Source organism: Phytophthora sojae (genome assembly GCF_000149755.1).
Source record: "Phytophthora sojae unplaced genomic scaffold PHYSOscaffold_3, whole genome shotgun sequence".
Lineage (NCBI taxonomy): Eukaryota > Oomycota > Peronosporomycetes > Peronosporales > Peronosporaceae > Phytophthora > Phytophthora sojae.
The window spans coordinates 10,174,357-10,201,965 of NW_009258117.1; the positions used below are offsets into that span (position 1 = coordinate 10,174,357).

The 27,609-nt window shown below is 54.3% G+C and overlaps 10 protein-coding genes across 10 annotated transcripts in view; 7 read left to right on the top strand and 3 right to left on the bottom strand.

Annotated features, from left to right (window-relative positions):
- The window catches only part of PHYSODRAFT_285754 (hypothetical protein), a 2,460-nt gene extending 1,230 nt beyond the window's left edge, over nucleotides 1-1,230 (top strand). Inside the window, exons 2-4 of the mRNA XM_009527002.1 lie at nucleotides 44-141; nucleotides 210-657; nucleotides 681-1,230. Coding sequence (XP_009525297.1) covers nucleotides 44-141; nucleotides 210-657; nucleotides 681-977 — 843 coding nt within the window. The 3' untranslated portion in view covers nucleotides 978-1,230. The remainder of the gene's footprint in view (nucleotides 1-43; nucleotides 142-209; nucleotides 658-680) is intronic.
- Nucleotides 1,207-2,019, bottom strand: PHYSODRAFT_371190 (hypothetical protein; the record flags this gene model as incomplete). The annotated part of the gene is made up of 1 exon (XM_009527003.1): nucleotides 1,207-2,019. A coding segment is annotated over one exon (813 nt), but the record flags the coding sequence as incomplete, so codon positions are not given.
- A 1,247-nt stretch (nucleotides 2,020-3,266) lies between these two features.
- PHYSODRAFT_492963 (hypothetical protein) lies at nucleotides 3,267-4,106 on the bottom strand (the record flags this gene model as incomplete). Its single annotated transcript, XM_009527004.1, has 1 exon — nucleotides 3,267-4,106. A coding segment is annotated over one exon (840 nt), but the record flags the coding sequence as incomplete, so codon positions are not given.
- Nucleotides 4,107-6,720: 2,614 nt separating this feature from the next.
- PHYSODRAFT_249642 (hypothetical protein) lies at nucleotides 6,721-8,211 on the top strand (the record flags this gene model as incomplete). Its single annotated transcript, XM_009527005.1, has 1 exon — nucleotides 6,721-8,211. The coding sequence occupies one exon, from the start codon at nucleotides 6,721-6,723 to the stop codon at nucleotides 8,209-8,211; it is 1,491 nt and encodes a 496-aa protein (XP_009525300.1).
- A 1,198-nt stretch (nucleotides 8,212-9,409) lies between these two features.
- Nucleotides 9,410-10,957, top strand: PHYSODRAFT_495612 (hypothetical protein; the record flags this gene model as incomplete). The annotated part of the gene is made up of 1 exon (XM_009527006.1): nucleotides 9,410-10,957. The coding sequence occupies one exon, from the start codon at nucleotides 9,410-9,412 to the stop codon at nucleotides 10,955-10,957; it is 1,548 nt and encodes a 515-aa protein (XP_009525301.1).
- Nucleotides 10,958-12,197: 1,240 nt separating this feature from the next.
- On the top strand, nucleotides 12,198-12,872 carry PHYSODRAFT_490004 (hypothetical protein; the record flags this gene model as incomplete). Its single annotated transcript, XM_009527007.1, has 1 exon — nucleotides 12,198-12,872. The coding sequence occupies one exon, from the start codon at nucleotides 12,198-12,200 to the stop codon at nucleotides 12,870-12,872; it is 675 nt and encodes a 224-aa protein (XP_009525302.1).
- Nucleotides 12,873-12,922: 50 nt separating this feature from the next.
- On the top strand, nucleotides 12,923-13,734 carry PHYSODRAFT_491552 (hypothetical protein; the record flags this gene model as incomplete). Its single annotated transcript, XM_009527008.1, has 2 exons — nucleotides 12,923-13,117; nucleotides 13,195-13,734. The coding sequence occupies 2 exons, from the start codon at nucleotides 12,923-12,925 to the stop codon at nucleotides 13,732-13,734; spliced, it is 735 nt and encodes a 244-aa protein (XP_009525303.1).
- Nucleotides 13,735-15,419: 1,685 nt separating this feature from the next.
- Nucleotides 15,420-15,947, top strand: PHYSODRAFT_489672 (hypothetical protein; the record flags this gene model as incomplete). Its single annotated transcript, XM_009527009.1, has 1 exon — nucleotides 15,420-15,947. A coding segment is annotated over one exon (528 nt), but the record flags the coding sequence as incomplete, so codon positions are not given.
- Nucleotides 15,948-17,007: 1,060 nt separating this feature from the next.
- On the bottom strand, nucleotides 17,008-17,238 carry PHYSODRAFT_435498 (hypothetical protein; the record flags this gene model as incomplete). The annotated part of the gene is made up of 1 exon (XM_009527010.1): nucleotides 17,008-17,238. A coding segment is annotated over one exon (231 nt), but the record flags the coding sequence as incomplete, so codon positions are not given.
- Nucleotides 17,239-17,678: 440 nt separating this feature from the next.
- On the top strand, nucleotides 17,679-20,099 carry PHYSODRAFT_299789 (hypothetical protein; the record flags this gene model as incomplete). The annotated part of the gene is made up of 5 exons (XM_009527011.1): nucleotides 17,679-17,865; nucleotides 18,028-18,141; nucleotides 18,445-18,902; nucleotides 19,668-19,848; nucleotides 19,882-20,099. 5 exons carry the CDS (start codon nucleotides 17,679-17,681, stop codon nucleotides 20,097-20,099), a joined length of 1,158 nt encoding a protein of 385 aa, XP_009525306.1.
- Nucleotides 20,100-27,609: the final 7,510 nt, after the last annotated feature.

Genomic DNA, 27,609 nt, shown 5'->3' on the forward strand with positions numbered 1-27,609 from the left:
GGCTTGCGCAACCAACAAGCGGTACACAAACAGCAAGGTTCAGGCGGACATGGCGTCGCATGAGGAGGACCTGGCTGCTGTGCAGGCGCTCATGGTAAAATTGCGTACTCTCATCTGCCAAACTACGGTAAGCGCCAATGTGTATGTGTGGTGTGTCAATATGTCTCTAACACAATTTGTATACTTTTGTAATTGTTTTTACAAAATAGGTTGAAAACGCCACTTCGGCCTGTCATTCGCCAGGACACGCGCTGGAGCTCTACGTTCGAGATGGTACGGCGCTACCTCCAGCTCCTCGAGTTTCTTGACGCCGAAGACGACGACCTCATGGACCTGCTGCCGCCGCCGGCGATGAACAAGCGACTGCGGGCATTGTACCAGGAGCTGTGCGACATCGAGTCGGTCTCGAAGGCCCTTCAAGGCCACGACGTCGACCTGCTGGACGTTCGCGAGTGGTTCGACGAGCTGATCGCTGTCAAGCCACAATATGGGCGCTACATTGGTAAGTTTATAACTGTTGAATTTGTGTTCAATATTTTCACTAACAATTGTATAATGGTTTTTATTTTGCAGGGCCTCGGGCCAACATTGTGCACAACCCAGATTTTGAGGCTGGGTGTGTACGCGTTCTCCGCGGGAAGGCGCAGCGGCCGACGCGTGCTGAAAAGGCCGCTTTGCAGCCCTTCGAAGCTGCCAGACCGGACGACGCGGCCGCAAGTGAAGAGGAGGAGGATCCAGCCGCGTCGTTCGTGGAGCGTCTTCGGAAGCGCCGGTGGCTTGCACAGGACCGTGTCAAGTATGAGCAGCTGAAGAGCATCCCACCCACGTCGAACGTGGTGGAACGCTTCTTCAGCATTGCTCGGGTGACGTTTGGTCATCAACGACACGGCCTGCTGCCACGCACGCTTGAGACGATGTTATTTCTCCGCCAGAATCGGTCGTACTGGGATGCAACGACTGTGGACAATTTGAGCTAGATGATAAGCTAACTGGTGTCTTGTTAATAGACTTCATGCTTTTCATAATGGCATTATTTATTGTGGTACGTTGGGGGCAATGCCATAATGTACTGTTGTATTGGTAGGAGCGTCAGGGGATAATTTATTCAGCAACGCCCAACCTACTAAATGAAAATGCCATATTCGGAGGCCCTGGCTTGTAGATCTGCTGCAGCGCGACGAACATCTACGTGAAATGCTCCTGCTTGCGCTGCGAGGACACAAACAGCGCCAGCAAAAGGAACCCGCGAGCGCAATCCGAAAAGCCAACAACTATGGATGGATAGCCAACTTGGTTTAGCTTAAACGTAGCATCGACGTGCAGTAGCAGCGATCCAGCTTCACGGTCGGCTTGCGTGAGCAAGCGTCGTGACGTCACCCCCACAATGAACGGTTTGGTGCCCGAGCCAATACCAACAACAGGAAGGCCGGTAGCGTCCGAGTTTAAGGCGAAGGTGAAGCTCTCATGTTCGTCCATCGTGCTCACGTAGCCGGCGTCACGGATCAGATCGTGCGTTTCTTTCACGTAGTCGTTACAGCCGAGCTTCGTGCTCGCGTAGTGCTGACAAAAGCGCTGGATTTTGGACAGCGCTGGTAGCTCCTCAGCAGCCAGGTTAAACTTGCGCAGGATAGCATTTCGGATACGAACCGGCTTCAGTCCTTGGGCCGTCATCTCCCGCGCGACCACCTTCATTTCCGACGTGAGCCGTGGTTCGGGGGCAGTGCGCATCGCGGTGACATGCTTGCTTGTTTCGTAGATGTCGACGTGGTCAACCTTCTCACAGTGGAGCGTCTTAGCCCGCCAAGGGCACTTGGCGTAGGGAGCTTCCTCAGTGCAGGACCGGCAGCTACAGCGACGAAGCCGGTAGCGCATGTTATGCGGCTCGGCCACGGTGCACACGGTGCACGGAACTAACTCGCTCTTGGTAACCTTGGAAGGCTTGATCGTCTCCAGCAAGATGCTGGCGTCTTTGTTGGAGAAACCGATTGCGAGAGGAGTCCAGAGGAGAGCTCGTGGCATGGCGATGGGTAGTTGGACGGCAAGGTGCGGCGAGTACTTGTTTCTTAGGCTTTCGAAGTATGAAGGGCGCTTTAAGGTGCTGGTGGGATGGCTATCCTTCGTGCATATCGTACCTAGTTGGGTGCTGCTGTGTGGTGTTGAGTGGCCGTTGTATAGTTTGTATACACGTGTCAGGTTTTTAGGTATTGATGGTAGTTTGTCGGTAGACCCGGGGGAGATGAGAGTGATTACTGTTTCGATAGTCGAAAAGGTGTTTGGGTGAAAAAGGCCAGTGTGGCTTCATTGGGCTCATCTCATTTGAGTCTGAGTGGAGAGAGATAATGCCGTACCACCAACGTTCGTGTATGCGGTAAAACTCTCGACAGTGGTGGACACTACTTCCTGTGACGCAACAGTCTGAAGATCTAATCCACCGACCAAGAATGCTTCAGGCATGGACAGAGATTGTATTTGAAGGCAACCCTGCAGTTGACCAACAGAACCGGCCGACTGCGATCGGTTCGATGCAAGACAACGGGATGCCATTGCAATGTGCTACCCACCCACTCCGGATGCGCAAAAGCTATGGAGTTGGTTACATACAATAGTGAAGCAACTCGGATTCTTGGCCAGGTGCTGTCCACACCACAGTAAACTCGTGATTGGACGAGTCCGTAATCGTGAGCATTGGATGAGCGTACTGCTAACTAAGTTACGACAATCTCGATCTCGAAATGGTCTACTACATTTAACGAGTTCCAAATCTCAAGCTGCGCTGCTGTGCGCTGTTAGAAGACACACAGACTACAAGTTGCCTCTTACTGTCGACCTAGCTGTTGCTGTTGCGGATGTAGTACGGCTCGTCCTGGTACTCGGCGTCGCAGTACGGGAAGGCGGTGTCGTCCGTCGTCCGACGGAGTGAACAAGTTCTTGCCGGCGTGGATCATCACGTACAAGCCCGCGAGACCGCAGACGACGAGCACCACATTGGACGCAGCCTTGTCGTGGATCGGCATCTTCCTCCGGAAGACGCGCATGTAGATGAGCACCGGCATGATCATGCAGTGGGCCGTCGCACCCGTGAAGTCTTCGAGGTCAAGGAATTTGTCCTGCGCCGCCACAGCGACAATGACCATGATGACGATCATAGCAATACGCAGCGTGATGTAGCGCAGCTTGTTCTTGGCTCCCTGGTAGGGCTCACGCAGGTGCTCCTCGTGATCTCCTCAGGGCACTCGATAGCAGCGCGAAGGTGCGAGATACAGCCCTCAGATTTGCATGAAGATGTAGGACATGACGACAGCAGCACGACTGGAAGTGAAGCCAAGCGCAGTCGGACCCATCGGGTTGGAGGTGTCCACGATCGAGTAGAGCACGTTACCAGAGATCTGGCAGCCGCCTGCCAAGTACCCGGCCAACGCGATCGCGAAGAAGAAGGCGGAGATTAGGACAATGCTGATCATGAGCACGCGAGGCATGCGCTGTGGCTGGGAGTGCTCGCGCTGCAGGTCGGGGATGACGATAGCGGCCCCGTACGCCACTGCGAGGTTACCGAAGCAGGTCAAGACCTGGTGCACCGATACATCAGGCTTGGGGATCGACGGGTGGCCACGCATGTTCCACTGCAGAATGGCAACCGCGATGATATCGGCGATGGCGGTTACCATGCAGCCGGCAAACGCCATACCAGCGCTCTCCTTCAGCGTCGGGATCAAGCAGACTGGGATGACCATGAGCGCCATGAAGATGATCCAGAACGTCTGGCTGAAGCAGACCGGGAACAGCACGTCAAGCAGACTGCTACCGAGGATCAGGAAGGCAATGGGCACGAGCACGCACACGCCCATTTGCGAGACCACGGAGGAGAAGCGCCCCCACCTGCCCAGAGCCCACTCACCGAGGTCACCGTACGTCTTGACGGACGATGGAGCGGCGAGCATCGCTCGGGACAACTTGATGGCAGCGTACGTGTTGGCAAAGATCATGAAGCCCAGAGCGATGGTGGCGTACACGGGTCCTGCGCGAGCATAGTTGGAGGGCATGGCCAGGGAGCCGATGCCGAGGACGCAGCAGAAGACGTTGAAGGACGTCTTGGCTGACCCAAGGGTTCTTGGTGGTTGTCGCCATGGCTCGATCGTCGATTGCCACTTCAGTCTTGCACTTGTTCCAAGGAGGGCGAATTCGCGAATGAGCAATGAGACTGTGTTGCTCGACGTGGTGTGTGAGGCTGACTGTAAGACAGCTCCCTTGCATCGTCTGAGGAGCCCAAGTGGAGCGTGAGAGGGCAGTGATTACTGTTTTGGTAGTTGAAGAGGTGTTTGGAACTCTGCAGCCCAGCCGGCTCACAACGGCTGGGCTCACGGCTTGGTTGAGCCTGAACTTTGGGGCTTTGCGGCACGTACATTTCAATTCCCTTCAATATAGTACCCCCCAGAACATGTAAGGTCCTGCAAGAACGATCACTTCGCACTTCGTACGGTCTTGCGACTGCAAGTTGCAGTTTGCAACGTCTATAGTACAGAACGTAGAATGGATACGCACTAGATTTGCAAATGCATCGCAGCTCAAGGCAGAAGTCTCTCACGGTACATAAGTGTACCACCGACTCGGTTCCTGTGACGCGGCAGCCTGACCAACGTTATCACCGCGAGATTAATCGGCAGTGAGCAGCATCCCAGTGCTCCGCACGGAATGCAGTTGTTGGCATCCAGTTGTTCAACGTTGCGCTCCAGGCCTGTACATGTTGTAGGACTACCGGTAGCACGTGGTTCAACTGACGGGTGATCGGTGAGATACCGGCAACGAGACGAGTAAGGGATGCCATTACAAGGTGCTACCCATCCGCTCCGGATGTGGAGTGCATGTAGAGCTGCGCGTGCAGTTGGCGAGTTAAAAAACCCGTTATTTTACATAGTATATCGCTGCTGATACGATGAGCATTTCGGTCTACAAAAGCATCGAAATGCTTGTTGTGCGCGAGCAAAACTATGATAAAAAAGGTGTCGGGTATAGTTAAACTACTCGCGGCATGAGTGCAGTACCCTTCGGATGCCAAAACCGCGTGCCCAGAACGACCACGCAGTAATCGTGTGGTTTGATGAGCCAGGCAAGTGCTAACGTAATCACTGACGTTAGATGAACACTGGGCAGCATAACGACAATTTCGATGCTACAGTACAGGTATCGACAAAATTCAACCATGCAACTACATGTCCAGCGTAGTTGGACACAAGTTTTATCTCTGAGGGCGAAGAGCTTGTCTTCGGCATCCGCTGAGACTGAGGGAAATGCTGCAGCAGGCATCGTTTCGACGTGCGTGATTCCCTGCATCGTGGTAGGCATTGCGCAACATAAGTTCGGCTCAAGATCCGAGCTCATCAAGGAGTACATTGCGGGTCCACTGGTGTACCGTGCAGCCGATCCTGTCTGTCTGAATGTAGAGATCATTTGCGCAGTAAAGTTCAACAGGTGGTGGGAGCCGTTGGCTTTGCTCTCTTGCTCCAGGATTAGCCTCCTCATCGACTGCACTCGCATACTATTGAAGACCCTAGAGGGTTGCAATACAATGCTGTGCGCTTAACGTTTGACGTCCACTTGAGCAGGGGGCTCAAACACGCCAAAAGCATGTGCAGATGCACAGGTACAGAAAGGGCCGCTGTAGCGTCCTGTTTGGACGATTCTGACTCAATACGGTACAGTACCGCATTGCATTGATGCTAACAGCACCTAGCCAATGCATTATACTGGAAACACCCGAAGAATGAGGGGGTGGACAGCCCCCGACGGACTAATTGGACACGTAAGCGTAACCTGGCGCAACTTTCGTGCTACCCCAGCCAGAAGGATGTCGACCGAGCAGGTTCAACGGCAACTTTCAGCAAGACAGACTGAGACAGGAAATGCACGTCAACATCAACAGCCCCATGCACCAGCTTCAGAAAGTGAACTGCGGCACGCGCGATATTCATGGGTGTGGCCCCGCAGGGGCCACGCCCTTGAATCACGCGGGCCACAGTCATCACGGCAATTAGCACCGGTACCAGCACCAGTATTTTATTCCACAGGCGCTCCCAGCCAAGTCGAAGACGACCTAGTGAGGTAACTACATGTACAGGTCGTTGGTGCTGCCGAGACGGTCAAGGATACCTGCCGCGTCACACGTGAAGGAGGTGATGGGCATCGCCCATCACCTCGTAGACTAAAAGATCGGTGGTACGACACATTCCCATCAAACGCCGAAGTGCTATCAACGTACTGGAGCTAGCGCGCTTCGCTCCTTGGTCACAGTGGTGAATGGACTCTACGAGTGTGTATGTGTACAGCTCTCACGTGTTCCCAGTTATTGACGTGCTCCACTTGCAAATCTCTCGGGTAATCGTGTGCGAAAAGCGCTTACGCTTTGACCAATTTGACCAATTGGTGGAGGTGAGACGATGCGCGTCTATGCTTTCCCTAGCCTTGTGCCTCGGGCTTGCTTGCTTGCTCGACTGGAGACACACACCACAAGCGGTTTCCGGGATGGCGGTCGTCGATATGCATCTAAACATTTTCGCTGATGCATTCTGCGCGAAAAACGGCATGGCAAGGTCACCGCTACAGTCACGTTTAGTTGTCGCGCGTACCGCGTTTCAGTGTGCTCACTTTCCAATTCACCTCTTCTCGGACAAGGCGTTAGAAGCAGCAACCCCACACCACACCCTGCAAGCACTCGTCCACTTCACCATGGCTGCTCCCGGTTCCAAGTCGGCCCTCATCACGATGGACGATGCCAAGACGTCCTTCAACCTCTTCTGCTGCGTGCTCGGCATCGGATCGCTGGCCATGCCCTCCAACTACGCCCGCGCAGGACCCGTGTACGCCACCATCGCTCTCGCGTTCATGATGTTCGCCAACACATACGCCGCCATGAAGCTGTCCATGGCTATGCTGGCTGCTCCCCCTTCCGTCAAGACGTATGGCGACCTGGGCGAGTGGGCTCTGGGCAAGTGGGGCCGCTTCTGCACCGTCATCTCTCAGATGGGTGTGTGCGTGCTGGTGCCCATTGCCTTCCTGATCCTCGGTAGCAGTCTGCTTGACGTGCTGTTCCCGGACTGCTTCAGCCAGACGTTCTGGACCATCTTCATGGCGCTCATGGTCGTCCCTGTGTGTCTGATCCCAACGCTGAAGGAGAGCGCTGGTATGGCGTTTGCTGGCTGCATGGGCACTGCTATCGCCGACATCATCGCGGTGTCCATCCTGCAGTACAACATGCGCGGCCACCCGTCGATCCCCAAGCCCGATGTGTCGATGACCCAGGTTTTGACCTGCTTTGGCAACTTGGCTCTTGCTTACGGAGCTTCCATTGTGATTCCGGATCTCCAGCGCGAACACTCACAGCCTCAGCGTATGCCGCGTGTGGTGGTGGTGACCATGCTCATCATCTCGGCCTTCTTCTTCGCCATCGCGCTGGCCGGATACACGGCCGGTGGCTGCCAGATCTCGGGTAACATCTTGTACTCTATCGTGGACACGTCCAACCCGTTGGGCGTGGCTCCTCTGGGCTTCAGTGCCAACCGCGGCGCTGTCGTGATGGCCTATCTGTTCATGCAAGTCCATATCTCTATCGCCTTCTCGACGATGATGATGCCGGCCTTCTACATGGCCGAGCGGTTGGTGCTGGGCATGCACAAGACAGCGCGTATCGTCCGCTTCGACGCTGAGCAAGACCAGGAAGGCGTTGAGGACCTTGAGCTGCAGGACAAGCGGTCGTACGTGCAAGTTACGACGCCTAAGGATATGGCTGGCCGTCCCAGCATGGCTGAACTCGGCGAGGAGATTACGGAGGAGCAGCTCCGTGAGCCCTACAAGGGCGCCAAGAACACGCTGCGCTACATCACACTGCGTATCACCATTATCGTCCTTATGGTTATCGTGGCAGTCGCTGCCCAGGACAAGTTCCTCGACCTCGAAGACTTTACGGGCTCGACGGCCCACACGGTCAACTGCATGATCATGCCTGTGCTGATTTACGCGCGCGTGTTCTGGAAGAAGATGTCGACCCTCGACAAGGGCGCGTCGATTCTTGTGATGGTCATATGCGGCCTTGCAGGCTTCTACATGATGATCCACGCCGGCAAGCAGCTTTTCACGCCGTCGGAGGACGACACCGCCTTCCCCTACTGCGACGTGGAGTACCAGGACGAGCCATACTACGTCCACAACAGCACCAACTAGATTGGATACGTGTATACCATAGTTTTTTTAGGTAAACGACGCCGTAACGTCTAAAGAAAAGAATTTGACCCCCTGCAACTGCGCGAACAGCGCTAACATAGTTCATCGTTAGGCAGTAACGGTATCTTCAATTGGATGAAGCGTTCAATCCGGTTGGGTTGCAGTTGGGTGATCTGAAGCACGCCGACGCTAGCGTTCAACCACAACGCGCCAGCGCTCAACAACGCAGCGAGGCTGCCGGCGTGTTTAACAGCGAATCGCTGATCAGCTACGCTGTGTGCATCACCCGGCTAAGCGCCCATGTTCAAGCGTGTAACGCAGTAAAAAAGCTGCCGGTCGTTCACATTGCTTGCTCCGCGTCCATAGCCGGCGGCTCCGGAGCTCCAGAGGGTGCAGACCGCCGAAACTTCGTATGTCAAACTGCATTTCTGCCAACTTCAAGGCGGCGAGCAAACGCATCCCAAAGCGTCGCGAGCGTCCAATTCGTTGGTTTGTTCGTCTCTAGGGTGCTGCAATGCAGTTGCAGTCTGTATACTGCAGGCACTGCTCGTCTTCAGTGTTGAGCATCCCCCATGAGTCACCTGGGGGATGCTCCGGCGACTCGTCACAGCGGAATGATGGGCATCGTAGACGAGAATGATCCACATGTGACGGGGGTGTAACTGCCAAGATGGACACTCAGTTGTCTGCCAGACGTGGAAGGCTAGGTAAAACTACGCGGGAGCTCTCGAGAACGCGCCAACGCCGCTTCGGTCGTCTACGACCCTTAAAAAAAGTGCCGTAGCGGAAGAAGTCGAGCCATTCTATGCGAGTTTTGAGCCGACATTTCGGCTACCAAAGCGAGATTTGCTGCACTCGCTCTCCGCGGTAAGCCACTTTAATCCTTCGTTTGATTGGTGGCGGGGCTGGAAGCCCATCTATGTTTTCGCTAGTCATGTTGTTGTGCTGGTGAATTGCTTGCTGGACGGTGCAACGCAATGCAGAGGCCCGGGAGACCCGGTCGTCTAATCAGAGCGACGAGGATGGCATCCAAACACCAGAACGGTCTCAACAACCAAGAGTCGGAGAGAGCGACAGCGCGCCGTCCGTCCTCAACGGCTCGTCCTGCTCAAGATCAGTCACTTTGGAATTTGCCTTCACTCGGGGACCAAGCAGCAGCTCAAGTACGTCAGTCGCCTCAGTCTTCCGTCCTTCCAAGATGATCACGTTCAACTCCAAGTCCACATGGGTCACCATGGACGACGCCAAGGCCTCATTCAACCTCTTCTGCTGCGTCTGCGGTATCGGCTCGCTGGCCATGCCCTCCAACTACGCCCGTGCCGGACCTGTCTACGCCACCATCGCTCTGGGCTTCATGATCTTTGCCAACACGTACGCCGCCATGAAGCTGTCCAAGGCCATGCTGGCCGCTCCGTCGTCCGTCAAGACGTACGGTGATCTCGGCGAGTGGGCTCTGGGCAAGTGGGGCCGCTTCTTCACCGTCATCTCTCAGATGGGTGTGTGCGTGCTGGTGCCCATTGCCTTCCTGATCCTCGGTAGCAGTCTGCTTGACGTGCTGTTCCCGGACTGCTTCAGCCAGACGTTCTGGATCATCTTCATGGCGCTCCTGGTCGTCCCCATCTGCCTCATCCCGACTTTGAAGGAGAGCGCCGGCATGGCCTTCGCCGGCTGCATGGGCACCATCATCGCCGACGTGATCGCCGTGTCGCTGCTCCAGTACAACCTGCGCGGCCACCCGTCGATCCCCAAGCCGGACGTGTCACTCCACCAGGTCTTGACCTGCTTCGGTAACTTGGCTCTGGCATACGGCGCCTCGATCGTCATCCCCGACCTGCAGCGCGAGCACTCGCAGCCGCAGCGCATGCCGCGCGTCGTCATGGTCACGATGCTCATTATCTCGGCCTTCTTCTTCGCGGTGGCCATCGCGGGCTACACAGCCGGCGGCTGCCAGTTGTCGGGCAACATCCTGTACTCGATCGTGGACACGTCCAACCCGATGGGCCTGGCCCCTCTCGGCTTCAGCGCCAACCGCGGCGCTGTCGTCATGTCCTACCTGTTCATGCAGATGCACATCACCATGGCCTTCTCGACGCTCATGATGCCGCCCTTCTACATGGCCGAGCGCCTCATCCTGGGCATGCACCAGAACGCGCCCATCATCCGCTTCGACCCCGACTCGGACCCGGCCCACATCGACGAGGACTTCGAGCTGCAGGAGAAGCAGTCGTACGTCAAGGTGGCCACGCCCGTGGAGCTCAACAACCGCCAGGTGTCGACCTCGAGCCTGCTGGACAAGTCCGAGGGCCGCATCTCGCACCTCCGCGCGGCCATCGAGTTCCCCGAGGAGATCACGGAGGAGCAGCTCCGCGCGCCGTACCAGGGCGCCAAGAACAAGCTGCGCTACGTCACGCTGCGCCTGTGCATCCTGCTGGTCCTGGTTATCATCGCTGTGGCGGCGCAGGACAAGTTCCTCGACCTCGAGGACTTCACGGGTGCCACGGCCCACACGGTCAACTGCATGATCATGCCGCTGCTCATCTACCTGCGCATCTTCTGGCGGAAGATGTCGGTGCTGGACAAGGGCGTGTCCATGCTCGTCATGGTCATCTGCGGCTGCGCGGGCTTCTACGTCATGATCCACGCCGCCAAGGAGCTCTTCAGCCCCTCGGACGACGACACGCCGTTCCCCTACTGCGCCGCCGAGTACCAGGAGACGCCGTACTACATCCACAACAGCACCAACTAAAGAAACATCTCTATATCATAGTGTGGTAGGATAACACATCCTAACAAGTAAAGAAAGCCGAACCATGAGTGACTTAGACTCGATTCTTGGATTCGTAAAAAGTCTAGGCACGCTGCTTAGTCGACAATCGCAGTTGAAATGGACAGATCCAGGTGGTTGTACTGGATGCATCCCAGTACAGATACCGCTGACTAACTTGTTCACACAGTCAATCGATACACCTTCAAAATCGGTAATGAAGCCGTATCTCTTTTAGCAGGTAAAATCCAGTTTCGGTTTCCCGCCCAGAGGGATCTTTCACAATTCAAACAGAGCCCTGCAAAACACCTTCCCCCGCAGCCCACCATGACAAGCACAACCAAGCAAACCAAGGGCAAGTGGCTGACGATCGCGCAGAAATGGCAAGTTAGGAGCATGGGCGCCGTGGCATGGTGCGTACGCGTGAGTTAGTTCATGTATTCCCTGCTTAAGGCTAACCTGTACGTATCCATACTCTATGTCAGGCCCCGGACGGCGACATAGCTGCCGATGGAGCTCGCGATGTGCATTTAGAAGCTCCTCTCGAGATGGTCACTGTGAATGCAACACCCAGCCAAGCAAGCTCAGCCCAAGCTACTCCCACCACCGATCCGCCCCCCACTCACGCCACCAGAAGAAGCAGAAGCAGAGCGGATACGGCTTCGGGCAAGATGCGACAGCAGCAAGAAAACACGGTGCCGAAGTCTAGACGCTCCCCCCACGCTGCCAAACTGACGAGGATCGGCCCCGAAACGCTGAAGCGGACCCTGCAGACAGTCAATCCCGTGCCGACCAAGCTGAGCGTTGGGAGTCCCGCCTGGCCCGTCATCTGGCAGCTGACAACGAGGACGAAAGTGAAGGTGAAGCAGCGCTAGCGGAAGTATTGACGCAGCTTAAGGAAGAGGATGAAGATGAGTCTCCGGACAACAGTGACGATTCGGGCTACAACGACGATCGACGAACACCTGAGGGCGATGACGATGGAGACTCCTGTGACGGTATTGGACGCGCTAGTGACATCGATTCCGCTGCAAATAGTGTGCCGACACCGACGAAGTACCAAAACCCAAAGAGGCATCAAACACTGAAGGCGCACCAAACACCGAAGCACCAAAACCCGAAGGCGAACCAAAAGTCTGTCCAGTGCGAGGACGAAGAATCGGAAAGTCAAGGTGGTGAGGAAGATCTACCAGTCGTCGGTGGCTACTTGGAAGGATTTCCTATGTACTGGTCGTCGTGGAAAAGTTTCTACGAAGCTTTGGACGAGTTCCAAGAGGCTACGTACCAGCGCTTCCCGTCCCGCACAAGTACCTCGATTAAGTCCAGGAACAAGCAAATTGCTGCCGCGAAGAAAGAGGTCAAAAAGAAACAAAGTAAGCCGAAGACGAGAAAGATTCGCGCCCACCGACAGAGCACAGGTGGCACACTATTGCCAGAGTCATGGGAGAAATACAGCAGGACGTTCGTGTGCACTCATGGTATTCCGTACGAGAGTCGTGGAGAAGATTTGCGGCAGCATGACGCCGTCCGTTTTGTGGCGTGTACTGCTCGTGTCAACGCACGGGTTTGTAGTCGACCGAGTGGTGTTGGATTTCATATCGTTGTGAATGCAACGGGAACGCACAGCCATTCTCTCACCGAACACCAGTGGTATAACTACGCTGAGAACAGATGCGTCTTGGATCCGGAGCTACGCCGCGATGTGGCAGTCATGGGCAAGGCGGAGGCCAAGCCACGAGGGATATTAGCGTATCTTCGAGCCAAAACAGGTTGGTGTTTTTGGTGTGTATTCTGTATATTGCACGAAACACTAATAAATTTTGGTTTGGTGTTCTATAAAAGCAAGCGAACGATTCTACGAGGCTTGCCCAACATGATCCAGGACGCTAAGAAGTAGGACGATCGGATGCGGAGCGCGCTGTCTCCGTGCTGAACGAATTCGGCGAGATGAACACTGGAAATGTGGCGGAGTTCGTCATTGACAAGGATACCAACGTGGTGCAAGTGATAACGTTCCAGTCAGCGCGGCAGAAGCGCCTCTTTGCAGCCTTCCCCGAGGTTGTTCTGGTCGACTCGACTCATTACAGCAACGCGAACCGTTACAAGCTGTTTAGCTTCGTAGTCCACGACGTCTTCGGCCGGGTGGGTAAATGCTTTCAGGCTCTAACCAAAAATGTACTGAACATTTGTATAATTTTCTGTGTGGTTTATTTTCTTAGGGTCAATTCGAGCAACACGCATTGGTGCGGACGGAAGAGAAACCGAACTTGGGTCTTGCTGTCGCAGGATTCAAAACGCACAACCCTGAGTGGTCTAAGATCCGTGTTGTGATGTCGGATAAGGCACTGCATGAGAAGGAGGTGCTGTTGGAAGGATGGCCGAATGCGCGCCAGCTACTATGTCGTTGGCACGTCGAAACGTGGTTGAAGAAACAGTGCTCCAGACTGGGAGACGTCGGGCCTACAGAAACGAAGGAACTCAAGTCAATTATGAAAGGATTGGTGAATGCGGCATCTCTGGAGCACTATGACGACCTGAAGAAGGCTCTGCTCGAGACAGTCGGGAATAACGACGAAAACCTGCTCTACAAAAGTTTTATGAAGCACTGGGATACGACTGCTGACGAGTGGGTGATGTTCAAGCGTGGTGACGTCCCACACCTGATGAACAACACGAACAACCGTCTGGAATCGGAATGGGCCGCCTCAAATAGGTTATTTACGGTAGTTTCACTGTTGATGAGCTCCTCTCCATGCTGATAACAACGCAAGACTACTCTGAAGAACGCTACCTGGTTGACTTCCATCGTGTCAGCAGTCGCCCTCCCATTGCTGAAGATCCTGAGTTAACTGCAGTAGCCATGCAGCTCAGCAACTATGACTTCGAGATGGTGGCCCATCAGTACACATTGGCTGTCGGATCTCAGGCCTGTTTCGACATGGAGACGACACCAGATGGCAAGGCGAGAGTGACAAACCCAGCGACAGGAAATTCGCACGTTGTAGATGCTCGGGTGGAATTTTGGTTCAATTTTGGTGGTTTGATACATTTTCGGTGCTGTGACTAACGCTGGGTTTTGTTCTACCAACAGCTTGCTGCATGCGACTGTATATTCAAGCAGACCTGTTTGCTCCCGTGCCGCCATGTCATGTATGTCCGTGCCAAGCCTAACTACGAGACGGTAGTTTCGCCAATGGTTCGTTTCGCTACCCGTTGGATCGTCCAAAGTCCAGCTAACAACATCGAGGAGGGGCCTGTACTGACGGGGGGATTAAACCGCATCAACTGCCCACCCCGCCGTGCCCCACGAGCACTATCCAGCGACGCGAAGTACAGCCAAGGCAAGCAGATTACAGAGAAGATCATCGCTGTCCTCTCGATCCAGCCGTCTACCACACACAAAGTGGCAATGCAGTGGCTTACGGGTTTCTACGACGCGCTACATACTGGCAAACTGGAGGAGTTCACTGGGCAAGATCTGTGTGCAACAAGCGGCTTCAACGCGCTGTCTCAAGTCTCTTCGGTTGGTGGTGTGACAGCATCGCAGCTTTCTTTTGCTGAGATGAGCAGCGCGCCCGAAGACGAGTCGATGTGCGATGTGACAGCAGGGACAGACCTTGAAGAAACGGCGCCCGTCCAAGTAGCCGCACCACCGGAATCGACTAATCACCAGACGACTATCGCGCCGTCTCAGCATGAGAATACTATAGGTCGAAGTCCAGCGGATCCTATCACCTTAGCATCAACACCGAAGCGTAAGGGATTGACGCGGCGTGCGGAGAAGCACGAAGCGTCGACCGGAGAGCTGCAAGTTGCAACAAGATTCGGTTGCGCATCTCAGAAGGGAGAAAGGCGCGTGCCGTTAAGCTCTCGGACATGGCGATTCTTAAAGACCCGTACAGCAGACGCACCACCATGTCGTTCATCGAAAGGTTGAGCTTGCCATCCGTGGAAGTGGCTGGGAAGCTCGACGTTCGTAGCTTCAGCATTTGGGCAGCCCGTCCCAGTGATTAAGGCGATTCCTCAACTGGAGAAGATCGAGGAGGTCATAGAAGCAATCGAAAACAAGAGCAACAAGGCGCTGCTTGCTCGATGGGAGGACTATGGGTTTGCCACTTACGGGCAATTGACGCTCATGGCTCGAGTGATCATGGCACGAAACAAATTCAAGTTGTCGAAGATACGATGAAGTGGATTGACTCCTTGGCGTTTCGAGATGCCAGTATTGTGCCGCCGTTCAAAGACATGGATGACGTGACTAAGGTAAGATTTCCTTGCTCCGAAAGTATACGAAAAGTATACTAAAAACACCAAACTTACTGATGTGCTTTGTGTTTAGGTGGAACATAAGCAAGCAGTAGACGAGCTGAACCTGGGGCGGTGGTACGTTGGCCGAAATGAACAAAATGGCTGTGATTTCCTGGATTTTCGAGAGAAGCTCTGGCTGCACTCGGGGTCTATCATCGGTGGCCTTTTGGCACTCCAATCGGAGTATTTGGATGTTGCCATTGTCAACCCTCGCTTTTACGACTTTGATGATGCTGATCAGAAGATGCGCACAGCAAAAGGATATGGCGCTGCGAATGCCAGAGCCAAGTTCGTTATCAGCGTGATTAACTTGGGGCACCACTTTTTTGTGAATGCGGAGACGAAGATCTGCTACCTGTTTGACCCCATGCAGCTGACTAGCAATTTGTCCGCGCTGAAGGAAGCAGTTCTCACTGTGGTTGAGAAGATGCTGGACATGATCGACCAACTGGACTACCACGTCATTGCCCACTGCCAGCAGAGGGATGGTACGTCGTGTGGCATTTGGTGCTTGGTGGTGTTGGAACTACTACTGTTTGGTGCAACTCCTGAAACCTGGTCTGACTACTGGAAGGACTCTCTGTACGAAGTGGTAGGCTACTTGAGGTTGCGCTACCTACGGAAGGTGATTAGCTTGCAGCTTCAGCAGTCCCAGCAGGTTTAGTAGGCACCCTAACTTCAATACATATCTTTGGTACTTGATTTTTGTGCCAGACCAAGACACCAAAGTCATACCGAAACTAAGGGGCTTAGAGTTTTTCTGTTAGCGTTCGTGGTAGTTGAAAGTAGACGCCACTCCAAATTTTTGAATATTCATGTACCTTGTATTTTCCAATACTATAATTAAGTGCTCCTATAGGTACTCATCTGTCACAGATGTTGCTGTGAAAGAGAGCATCGGCTAGGATGAATGACCACTATAACCTATGCTGATACAACGCACAGGAATACGTAAATTACTGGCTCCCCGTAATATATTCTTGTAGACTAGTTTTTGTGTCCTGCAAAGACAAGCCTCGCACCCATTATTTGAAGCTATCATTTAATAACACTTTCTGTAGCAGCAACACGATCCGACTTAGACTCGATTCTTGGATACGTAAAAAGTCTAGGCACGCTGCTTAGTCGACAATCGCAGTTGAAATGGACAGGTCCAGGTGGTTGTACTGGATGCATCCCAGTACAGATACCGCTGACTAACTTGTTCACACAGTCAATCGATACACCTTCAAAATCGGTAATGAAGCCGTATCTCTTTTAGCAGGTAAAATCCAGTTTCGGTTTCCCGCCCAGAGGGATCTTTCACAATTCAAACAGAGCCCTGCAAAACACCTTCCCCCGCAGCCCACCATGACAAGCACAACCAAGCAAACCAAGGGCAAGTGGCTGACGATCGCGCAGAAATGGCAAGTTAGGAGCATGGGCGCTGCCGCATGGGCGCTGCCGCATGGGCGCTGCCGCCGCCATCGCTCGCCGATCTGGCTCGCTGGTCCCAGGCCAAGTTCAAGCTGTCCCGGCCGCCGTCTCGAACCACCATCGCGAATTCTGCGCGGCGCCTCTGCTGTCAAGTCGAAGCTGGACTCCGCATTCGGCTGAGTGAGCTCTTGATTTGAATGCACGTAAACTTCAAGGTCAACTATCTGTAATACCGTATATACTGAATACATATAATATATTGTAGGAACTAAAACCGTACCACTGTACAAGTTAGTCAGCGGTATCTGTAATGCTTCAGGTAGCTCGGCTTCGTCTCGACCTTCAATGACGTAGCCCACATCCACCGTTAGACGGGTCGAGTGCGAACGGCAAAGTGCCGTCACGTGCTTGGCGATCCTGTCCGAGCAGATATCCACCACCACTTCAAGGTAGGTTGGCGTCTGGTAGAACGTCGTCTTGAGCGCTCTGGCGATGATGAGAGGCTTCGCTCTGACGCTTTTCCTAACCAGCCACGGCCCGAGAAATGGCTACATTTTGTTGTCTATAAATTCACTTACTTGCGGAGCGTGATAGTCCCGCTGTAGCAACGATGCTGCTCTTCAGCAGAGACAAGCAGTGGGCGACAAGTCCGTAACCTAGGGGTACAACCGTTAGTACCCTCAGAGAGGATATCGTAACCTGAGTGATATATCGTCTTTTGCCCCCTAGCTCGCAAGTGGTTCTGAGCCCAAAGACTCGAAGGAGATTCTAGCTGCCGGCCAGTCTTCCCAGCCAGCAAGATGGAGGAGAAGAGATCAAACAAGAGGAGCTATGCCGTCCCTGTGCTCGACGACAAGAACAGCGACTTCAACGGTTGGTACAGCCGGATCAAGCTCAAGCTGGACGCCAAGGGCTTGTGGGAGGACGTCTGTGAGAAGCAGGAGGACGTACCGAAGAGCCAGACAAGTACAAGACGCACATGCAGCGGAGAAAGCAGGCGCGCTGGAAGATCGACAAGACGCTGTCGCCGGACCTCTCCAAGACAGTGGAGGAGGAAGCGACGCCTTTCGGTGTGCTCGAGCGCCTGCGCAAGATGTTTGTAGGTGCTACCAAGTTATCTCTCGTGCATCAGCTCCGTGCAGTCATGGTGATGAAGTATGATAAGGGTACGAACCTGCTAGTGTTCATCGAGGAGCTGAAACAGGGTTTCACGAAGCTCGAGAACATGGGTTTGCCGTTGCAAGATTCTCTTAAGCCCTACATCTTAGTGATGGTACTAAATGATACTTTTGAGAATATTTTGCGTCCGTATTTGGTGCATTCTTTAGCAGAGAGCACAGAGCTGGAGTTTGACAAGCTTGTGGAGCTGCTGGAGAGCTCATATTTGGAGGTCAAGAGGCAAGATCAACTACAAGGTCGTGGCTCTGAGGCAAAATCCCATAGTGAGTCAGCTTTATTGTCGAAGGGCAAACAGCGTGCCCCTGGTCGAGACAAGCGGACCGCTGATGATGATGATGGGAAGTGCCGTCACTGCCATATGCGTGGCCACTTCATCCGTGATTGCCCCATATATCGCGAGAAGCAGGAGCACGGGTGGAGACATCCTCTTCCATGCAGAACTAGGAAGGACTTTCACGATGATGACCGTGATCCTACTAGAAAGCGAGACTATTAGCGAGAAGGGGACCGAAAGCGGAACAGAGATGATAAAGAGAGTGACGGTCGACACTCACGTGGGGATAAAGCTAAGGTTCGCAAGCGTAGCGATGGTGATCGAGCCATGGTATCGAAAGCAGACAATGACTCGAGGTCCAGCTCGGAGTCAGCTATGATGTCTATTGACGCTAGATGCTACGGAGCGAAGACAGATCCCAATGAGTGGATTCTGGATTCAGCAGCCACACGTCGCATGACATATTCGAAGGATTCTCTAGTAAACTATTGCCCGATTTCTGCTGCTGTGGAGGTTGGTGGTAAGCATGAGCTCCATGTCATGGGCATTGGAGGTAAAAGAGTGGCCTTGAAGACAGACCATGGCACAAGACAAGTGTGGCTCCGGAACGTGTATTTTGTTCCGTCGATCCAGTTCAACCTGTTTTCGGTTCGCATGCAAGTTGCGATGCGTGGAGCGGATTACCTTGCTGTTCACTTTGATCATCCTGCATTTGCTACGGCGATTGATGAGAATAATGGTATTGCTCGCGTAAACCTCGCATGCTGACGCGCAAGTCCTTTAAGGACAGAGTCAGCAAGAACCCGAGGACTTGGAAAGTTGGAGAGAAGGCACATGCCGATACGTGGGGGCCGTATCAATCCCCCTCGTATTCTCGTTGCCGCTACTTCTGTGTGTTCGTTGATGAAGCCAGTCGCTTCGTGAGCGTCTTTGTTATGCATGAACGCAAGGAGATCTACCAGGTGTTCCGTGAGTATCGTGCCAATGTTGAGCGACAGAAAGAAGTGAAGATGAAGTGCCTTAATATGGATGGAGCGAAGGAGTATGAGAAGATGAAAAACATCTGCGAGAAACAGCTCGGGATGGAATGCTGAAGAAGACTCCTGAGCACAACGGTATTGCAGAGAGAATGATAAGGACGATCGCTGAGCGAGTGAGATGTGTGCTTTTTGAGGGCAATTTGCCAGAGGAGTTGTGGGCAGAGGCAGCAGTAACCAGTGCATACTGTGTGAACTTACTGCCAGCAAGAGCCAATGATTCCGATTCACCTTACCAGAGGTGGTTTGGCTACAGTCCACCGCTGAAGCATCTAAGCGTATTTGGGTGTTTGGCGTACGTCTTCCTTGAGGCCGATAAGCGCAAGAAGCTAGAGCGACGTGCGAGAAAATGGTGTTTGTGGGTTATCCGAGAGATCGCAGAGGGTACAAGCTACTCGACTGTGAGACCCTGAAACCTGTCTACAGCCACACTGTTGTCTTTGACGAGAGTCATTTTCCGGTGCTACCGACGATTGAGCAAGCAAAGAAGAATCGAGCTCTCGCTCGACAGCGAAAGAAGGAGCTGCAGGAGCAGCGAAGTGCAGGAGATTCTCTCGGTGAAAGTATTGATGACAATGAAGCTATCGCCCACCTCTACAATTTCGTGCTGCCTATGGAGAATAGTGATGAATCAACGGCTGCGAAAAATGTTCCTGGTGGTCAGTCCAGTGAAATCTGAGGCACCGTTGCAGAAGACGCAACACGGAGCAGCATGCATCAAGGTGTCGAAGCTCAAACCGACACCATGACAGATGCTAGCCAGCATATTCGGGATGGTGGCGAAGTAGACCGAGACAGTTTTGAGACCCCACGCCCGATCAGCGTGGATAGTAGAAACAGGGTCGATCCAAGGCAAGAGAAGCATCGGCAGGGGGCAAGTGTGCTCTCAAACCCTAGTGCTGAGGGTTAAGCAAGAGGTGGGGCTATTGAAAGTACTGCAGAGCAGAGCGTCGACAGCAGACCACCGCCAGCAAAGCGTGCAAGAACGACAAGTGCTGTCGGAGCGTAGCATGCAGATCATACAGTACACCAAGTTGATCGTGCAGTACAGCACAAAGTGCATGAAGAGCGGGCAACTGACCAAATTAACCTGGAGGAAAACAAAAAGGCAGCAGCTCGTCCAGAGGCGAGTAGCATTGAAGGCACGGTCAACAGTCGAAAGCGAGGATTAGTGGAAGTGAAGAACAGTGGCAATGAGAGTTCAAGTGACTGCATTATGACTTGAATTGAGCCGCGTTGGACAACCACCAGAAGCGGACGTCGAAGCAAGCCTCTGAGGTGGATGAGCGACTTCGTCCTGATGGCTAATCGTGCGAAGAGGAAGCACGGAAAGACTTTGTGAAGAGTGTTATGCAGAAGTGGCACTCAGAAGCCATCGTGATGTCCGTAAAAGCGGTTGAAGAGCCTGCTACATTGGCAGATGCCATGGAGACTGAGGAGTTCATGCAGTGGAAGAAGGCAGCAGGTACAGAGTACAATTCACTGCTGGAGAACCAGACTTGGGAGTTAGTCCCACGTACTCCAGGCATGAAGGTGTTGCAGAGCCGATGGGTGCTGAGAGTGAAGTATCGAGCAGACGGCTCCATTGAGCAGTACAAGGCTCGGCTAGTAATAAAGGGCTATTTGCAAGAGTACGGAGTCGATTATCTGGAAGTGTTTGCACCTGTGGTTCGCTTTGAATCTCTGCGGTTCCTGCTGGCTTACACTGCTATGATGGATTATGCAGTTGATCAAATGGATGTAACGACTGCTTTCCTGAATGGGCAGCTTGATGAAGTCATCTTTATGGAGCAACCAGAAGGATTTGTCGTTCCCGGCAAAGAGAACTTTGTTTGCAGACTCAAGCGATCACTCTACGGGCTGAAGCAAGCCCCGAGAGTGTGGTATCATCTGCTGCGAGAGTGGCTGGAGCAAAATGGCTTCACCATGTTGAAGTCAGCAGCATGTGTTGGAGTCAAGTTCATTGATGGAGCGCCTTGCTTTATCTCTATCTACATGGAAGACCTAATACTGTTTGCGCCCACCAAGACTATTGTGAATGACTTCAAAGAAATGCTTCGGTCGCGCTTCAAGATGAAGGACCTTGGTCCAATCCACTACATTCTAGGCTGGGAAATCGAAAGGGACAGAGCAAAGAGAGAGATCAGAATCTCACAACACAAGTACACGAGCCAAGTTCTAGAGAAATTTGGTATGAGTTCGTGTAATGGAGTTCGCATTCCTAGCAAGCCAGAGCTGCTGTTATCGAAAGAGCTGTGTGCTAGTGACCCAGATGAAGCTGAGCTCATGCGGGGCAAGCCGTATAGAGCTGTAGTTGGTTCACTAATGTATCTGATGCTCGGGACCAGACCCGATATTGCTTTCGCAGTGCGAGAGTGTAGCCAGTTCTTAGCAAATCCTGGCATCGCTCATTGGCGAGCCGTCAAGACTATCCTAAGATATCTTAAGCAGACAGAAGACTACGGTCTAGTGCTGGGTGGAACCAAGCATGTTGGTAGCCCCTTGCAGTTAAAGATGATTGCGTTTAGTGACGCAGATTTTGCAAGTCACCCCGATCGACACTCGATCGCTGGATACATGACGAGGCTTGGAGAGAGTGTAGTGTCGTGGTGCAGCCAAGCCGAAAAGACTGTGGCGTTGCACACCACTGAGGCAGAGTATATAGCGCTGAGTATGCTAGTGCAAGAGATCCTTCATCTTAGACAGACGAGCAAGGAATTGCTGAAGAAGCAGCCTGAGTGTAACGGGGTACAATCAAGTGTACCCATTACATGAAGAGTGACGGGTGTCACTCTCCCGAGTACATGGTACATGGTACCAGTAGCACCGCAAGCCAACCATTTGAGTTTGTGTGGGCTTTTGTATAGTTAACTTGTAGTTTGTATTAAGACCAAGTTAACCTCAACGAAAACACAGTCTTATAACCTACTCCTTTGTAGCAAACCGTTCCCTTTGAGGCCGGGAACTGGTGAACTGCTGTTCACCTGGATAGTAATATCCACACGCACTTCCTCTGTGCATTGTGCTGTGTGACCCCGTCACACTTGGTAGCACTCGTAGTCAATCCTACGCCTACGCGGGTAGATTGGTCTACCTGAATCCTCGGTGGCTCAGGACTGTGAGCCACGATGGACCGAAGTGGGTTTCCTCACTTGACTGACTCGCAGTTCGAGTCGGTGCGGAAGATGGCGGGCATCTTCGGAAAAGATGCCCTCCGGAGCTTGGCGGCGGCGACGCCAGCCGAGCAGGTCGAGCGGGTGAGCGCGTTTGACGAGTACGAACGCGGGCTCATCGCTCATGTGCAGGGAAACCTGCTGGCTCAGATGAGTGAGCCCAAACGGGTGCAGCCTAAGCCTCTGCGGCTAGCTGTACCTCCGTTCGAAGGGAAGAAAGGTGAGGACCTTTACTTCTGGATCCGGGAGACCTAGATTGCAATGAGCGCAGGTCTCATCTCGGCCGAGAACCTTCGAGTCGCCTTTGCGCTCTCCAATCTTGGCGGACGTGCCAGGACTTGGGTGTATACGCGCGAAGCGATGTCGCCTGGATGTTTCACATCCTGGGCTCAGCTGTGTGAGCAGCTAAGAGCCGCTTTCTCCCGGCAAACAACGAGTTCCGCCAGCGGTCGCGCTTCCTTGCCTGCAAACAAGGGAAGCGCGAGCTGTACGCGTACGTACAGGAGATGCGCACGTTGGCAGCCTCGCTGGTGGGGAACCCACTGTCGGAAGACGTCAAGATGACAGTCTTCGTGGACGGCCTGAAGGTCGGTCCTGCGCGCACGCAGTTGTTCCGCGTGCGCACCGCCACTATGGAGGAGGCGATCCAAGTCGCCCTCCAGGAGGAGTACAGTCACAAGCAGGCTGGTGCTCTGGTTGTTGTACAGCCTGTGGTCGCTGACAGCGAACCAGAACCCATGGATCTGAGTTCGGCTGAACAGTATTCTGTCCGCTGCTATGGTTGCGGCGGACTTGGACACTACCCATCGCCAGGGTCTGTGAAGAAGACCTCCCGAAGACCAGAGGGTCAAGGGGGCGCCGACGCCATGCACCGTCAGGTGCTCAAGGGGGACACAACCACCAGTAAGGACGAGGGCCTTGCTGGGGTTGACCCGAGTCTTTGTGATGGGTGTTCGGAAGGCGTACACCACAGAGTCCCGGGGTCCCTTGCGAGCACTGACGCTCGCATTGGTGAAGGACAACGGTGGGTTGTCGGTAGTACACGTGAGTGTACGGGGTTAATGGTATCCCTAGACATGATTGAGTCTGGGACGTCGCGCGGATGTTCGCACGTCGCCAGATGTGTCAGTTGGAATAACGACACAAGTGCCAAGACTCTGCGAGAGAGTCGAAGCACAAGGGCAGGTCTCATTGACTGAGGCTGGGCCGAAGAAGAACCTTGGGGTCCGCTGTGACCCTGGCTGCCGCGCTCGAGGGCGCTGACAGCAATGGAATCGCACATGGTCCCGGACATGGAACCGTACATGGTCCCGGACATCGTGCCGAAGTCGACCCTGGGCATGGAATCGTACATGCCCTCGGCTTGAGCAAGTATGACTTGGCCCTGAGTGCGCCGTGCAAGCTGCACAGGGTCTCGGTCGAGTAGCGCGACAACGCCTTGAGGCTAAGTCAGCCCTCTGTATCTGACAGAGCATTGGTGAGTCATGTTCCCACCTCTGGACAAACACAAGGGCGTCCGATGGGACCGCCAGGGCGCTGGATGCATCCGACAAGACGAAGAAGAAGGAAGGAGGCAACACTGACATGATGATCTCCATGAAGAAGGTGCAGTGTATCTGCAACCGAGGGCTGTTATGCCTGGCATGTGGAGCTGCCTCAACAAGCAACTCCAGTGCTGAGAGTCATTGCTCGGCATGAACATTGACAAGGGTGGTGTTCGATGACACCACCAGGTGGGTAACCAAGGACCACTAACTTACGGGTAACTTAGTTCCGTACAGAGCCTGTAATGCTGAGGAGGCCGCTCAAGGCACCTCCGGCGTGGGTAACCAAGTACCAGGGACGGTCGCCCAGACCTTAACCGAAGAGGAACGCGCTGCACGCGCTTCCTGTGTGGGTAACCAAGTACCACACACGGTCGCCCAGACCATAACTGAAGAGGAAGTCCCTGCAGGCATATCCAGTGTGGGTAACCCTGTTCCACACCAGGTCACTCAGACCTAAACTGATGAGGAAGGTGCACGATGCACTTCCTGTGTGGGTAACACGCGTCACTCAGACGGTAACTGATTGTGAAGCCGCATGATGCGCTTTCTATGTGGGTAACGTAGTTCCACATGATGCCGTAAGGCTCCGCATGAGCCGAAAAGAGTCACTCGAAGCGACTTCAGCGTGGGTAACTTAGTTCCACGCACGGTCAGTATGACCAAGACTAGTGATGAGGTCACTTGGGTCTCCTCGCGTGTGGCGGATGACCACACGGAGTTTAAGAGGCTCGTGACACCGTCACGATGTCATAGCTGCACGGTCCTCTTGAAGGCGCCGCGCGGCTCTGATTTTAAGCGGGGGAGGAGTGCGCGGAAGCACTTCCTTCCTCCAAGGGCTTGACAACCGGTCATCATGGATGACGTTCGACTGGGTGTCGACCAGCGCAGCTGTGGTCATGCGCACAGAAGCCGTGGCTTGGGTACACGACGTACCTGCGGCAATGCATGTTGCGTCGCCGCCGACTCGGCGAGCATGGTCGAGCACGACTGGAGTGTGTCTGCCGGAGGGCAACACCTCAATGACCACATGCAGGAGCATGCTCGGTCTGAAGGTAAAGGCCGCTGCGCGGCAGAGATCGTTGATACGGTCTGTCGCGGATAGCACTGTGCGGCGTTGGGACAACAAGTGTCCATGACTCGGTGCCGAGATGGCTGAGTCTGAGTATGCGTGCATGCTATGCAGCTACGCTGAATGCAGGACAAGCCGTACGCTGTCATGGGTGTCATTGTCCGAAGACGTGGGTAACAGAGTAACACGTCAAGTCACGCAGACTCAAACTGCATCCAGGCTGGTAGATGCCAAGCCCTGGTCGACGATGTTGACCCAGAGCCAAAGAAGGGTAGCTGCCCGTGCCACCGGAGTCTGCTGGCACGGTGACTCGGTGCTGCAGGGCGGCGCGAGGTTAGGCGGCCGGCTGGCGCCTGACCCGCCGGGGCTCAAATCGTAAGGGGGGGAGGGGATCGGAAGTGCCCTTCCTCCCGAGGTCTCTGGCATGAGACTTGCTTCGTCGTAGAAGCCAGTGTAGTGGCTGCATGGTGTAGCCACTCACGAAGTATTGCACGAAGGTGCTGGACCTGATGCATCGCTGCTCAGGTCCCATGGTCATGGTGACCGATGGCCAGCAACCTTGGCAGCGGCTACTGTCGCTGCTGGGCCGAAGATGGCGCGCGCATTCGCTGCTGGAAGGCTGCCTCTGTCAGGCAAAGACATGGCAGCCAGTCTGCGGCTTGGTCCGCGGACGATGGCATGTGTACATACGCAACACCATGCCACAGCGTGATGCTGTTGCAACACTGGACGCGGAACGTCTACCGGCCAGGTAGCCATCAGCACCACGCCAAAGCTCCAGGCTGTTGCTACGCTGGGCGCGGCACGTCTGCCGGCCAGGTAGCCATCAGTCCCGAGCATGGGTGTTAACCACGAGAGGAGAACCCGAACGTGTTGCCTTTGCAGGCATTCACAGTTGGCGCGGCACATGCCGCACCTGTAAGGCGCGAAGCGATACGCGTGCACGTGGCACATACTACCTGTGAGATAGTCGCGGTGCGTGACGCTCACTGTGCGCGTGGCACTTCGTGTACGCGATGTACCCGCAGTGCACGCGACAATTCTTGCGCACGTGGCACTTGAGGTGCACGAGGCACTTATGGCAGTCGTGGTACGTGTCATACACGCCATGCCTTTGGTGTATGAGGCGGTGCCCTCGTACACCTCGAGGACCTGAATGGACTGTGTGCCATGCGGTCTTGCGCGCACACCGACCTGGTGTTGATCGCTGCGACGCAGGATGCAATCGCCGGTGACGGAGGGCAATACACCCCACACCACGATGAAGTACCCTTGCGGTACCCTGGTGTCGAAGGAAGACACCTTAGCGTCGGCGCCGTGATGGCCGTGACGCGCTGCAGGGCTTTAGACAAGTCCACCGCGTTGCTCTATATGATGAGCGGGTTGCTGGAAGCAGCCATGGTCGCTCAAGCAAACACGACGTTGAAGCATGACGCTTCATGGCTGTGGTCAGCGCTTGACCATAGCCCATGGGTCGAGCCGACGTATTCGGCCGACCGGCACACCGTGCTGTGACGAGTGGGGCCCTGTCGGACCGCTGTCATGGCCGGAGATGAGCAGCACAATTCTTTCCATGGTTACGCTACGCGCTGACCGGAAAGGTGCTGTCCCTCGCGGGGGGGGGGCACTGCAGCACGAACGTGCCAGCGGGGCCCGAGGGAACGTGCCAGCGGGGCCCGAGGGCCATGCGACGCCAACTGCTGGTTGTCTACGAGGGACACCGCAAGTTTGGAGGCACATGAATCCCGTGCCGAGGCACTCTGCGCCTGCTAGCGCTGTGGATGCGGCCACTAAAGGCGTCGGCTTCGCGGCCAACATCGCCGACGGCAGGGGGGTTCCGCGCGGGGTGCCCGCTGCGGGCACAAGTCACTGTAGGCGTGACGATGAGGCGCGCCAGCCTTGCGGCGGCGGCGCCCGAGAATTCGACCTTTGGGTGTTCGGATTCTCTCGAAGCTGATTGGAGAATCAGATGTGATTCTCAGATAAGTGGGGGAGGATGTAACGGGGTACAATCAAGTGTACCCATTACATGAAGAGTGACGGGTGTCACTCTCCCGAGTACATGGTACATGGTACCAGTAGCACCGCAAGCCAACCATTTGAGTTTGTGTGGGCTTTTGTATAGTTAACTTGTAGTTTGTATTAAGACCAAGTTAACCTCAACGAAAACACAGTCAGTCTTATAACCTACTCCTTTGTAGCAAACCGTTCCCTTTGAGGCCGGGAACTGGTGAACTGCTGTTCACCTGGATAGTAATATCCACACGCACTTCCTCTGTGCATTGTGCTGTGTGACCCCGTCACACTGAGACTACTGATGTCTTTGTTGACAACGCGAGTGCGTTGAAGTTAGCCAAAACTCCTGAGTTTCACTCAAGAACCAAGCACATAGATATCAGACATCACTTCATCCGTGAGAAGCAAGACAGTCACGAGATTGAAGTGCAGAAGGTTGCTAGCGCAGACGACGTGGCAGACGTGTTCACGAAGCCGCTACCGCGAGTTGCATTTGAGAAGCACAGAGACGCTTTGCGCGTCATGCCAGTGCAGTGCAATGTACCTGCCTCCGAGAAGCATCAGGTGGGGCACTTGCGGAGAGCGTTATAGTCACGCTGTAGCAATAGAGCGCTT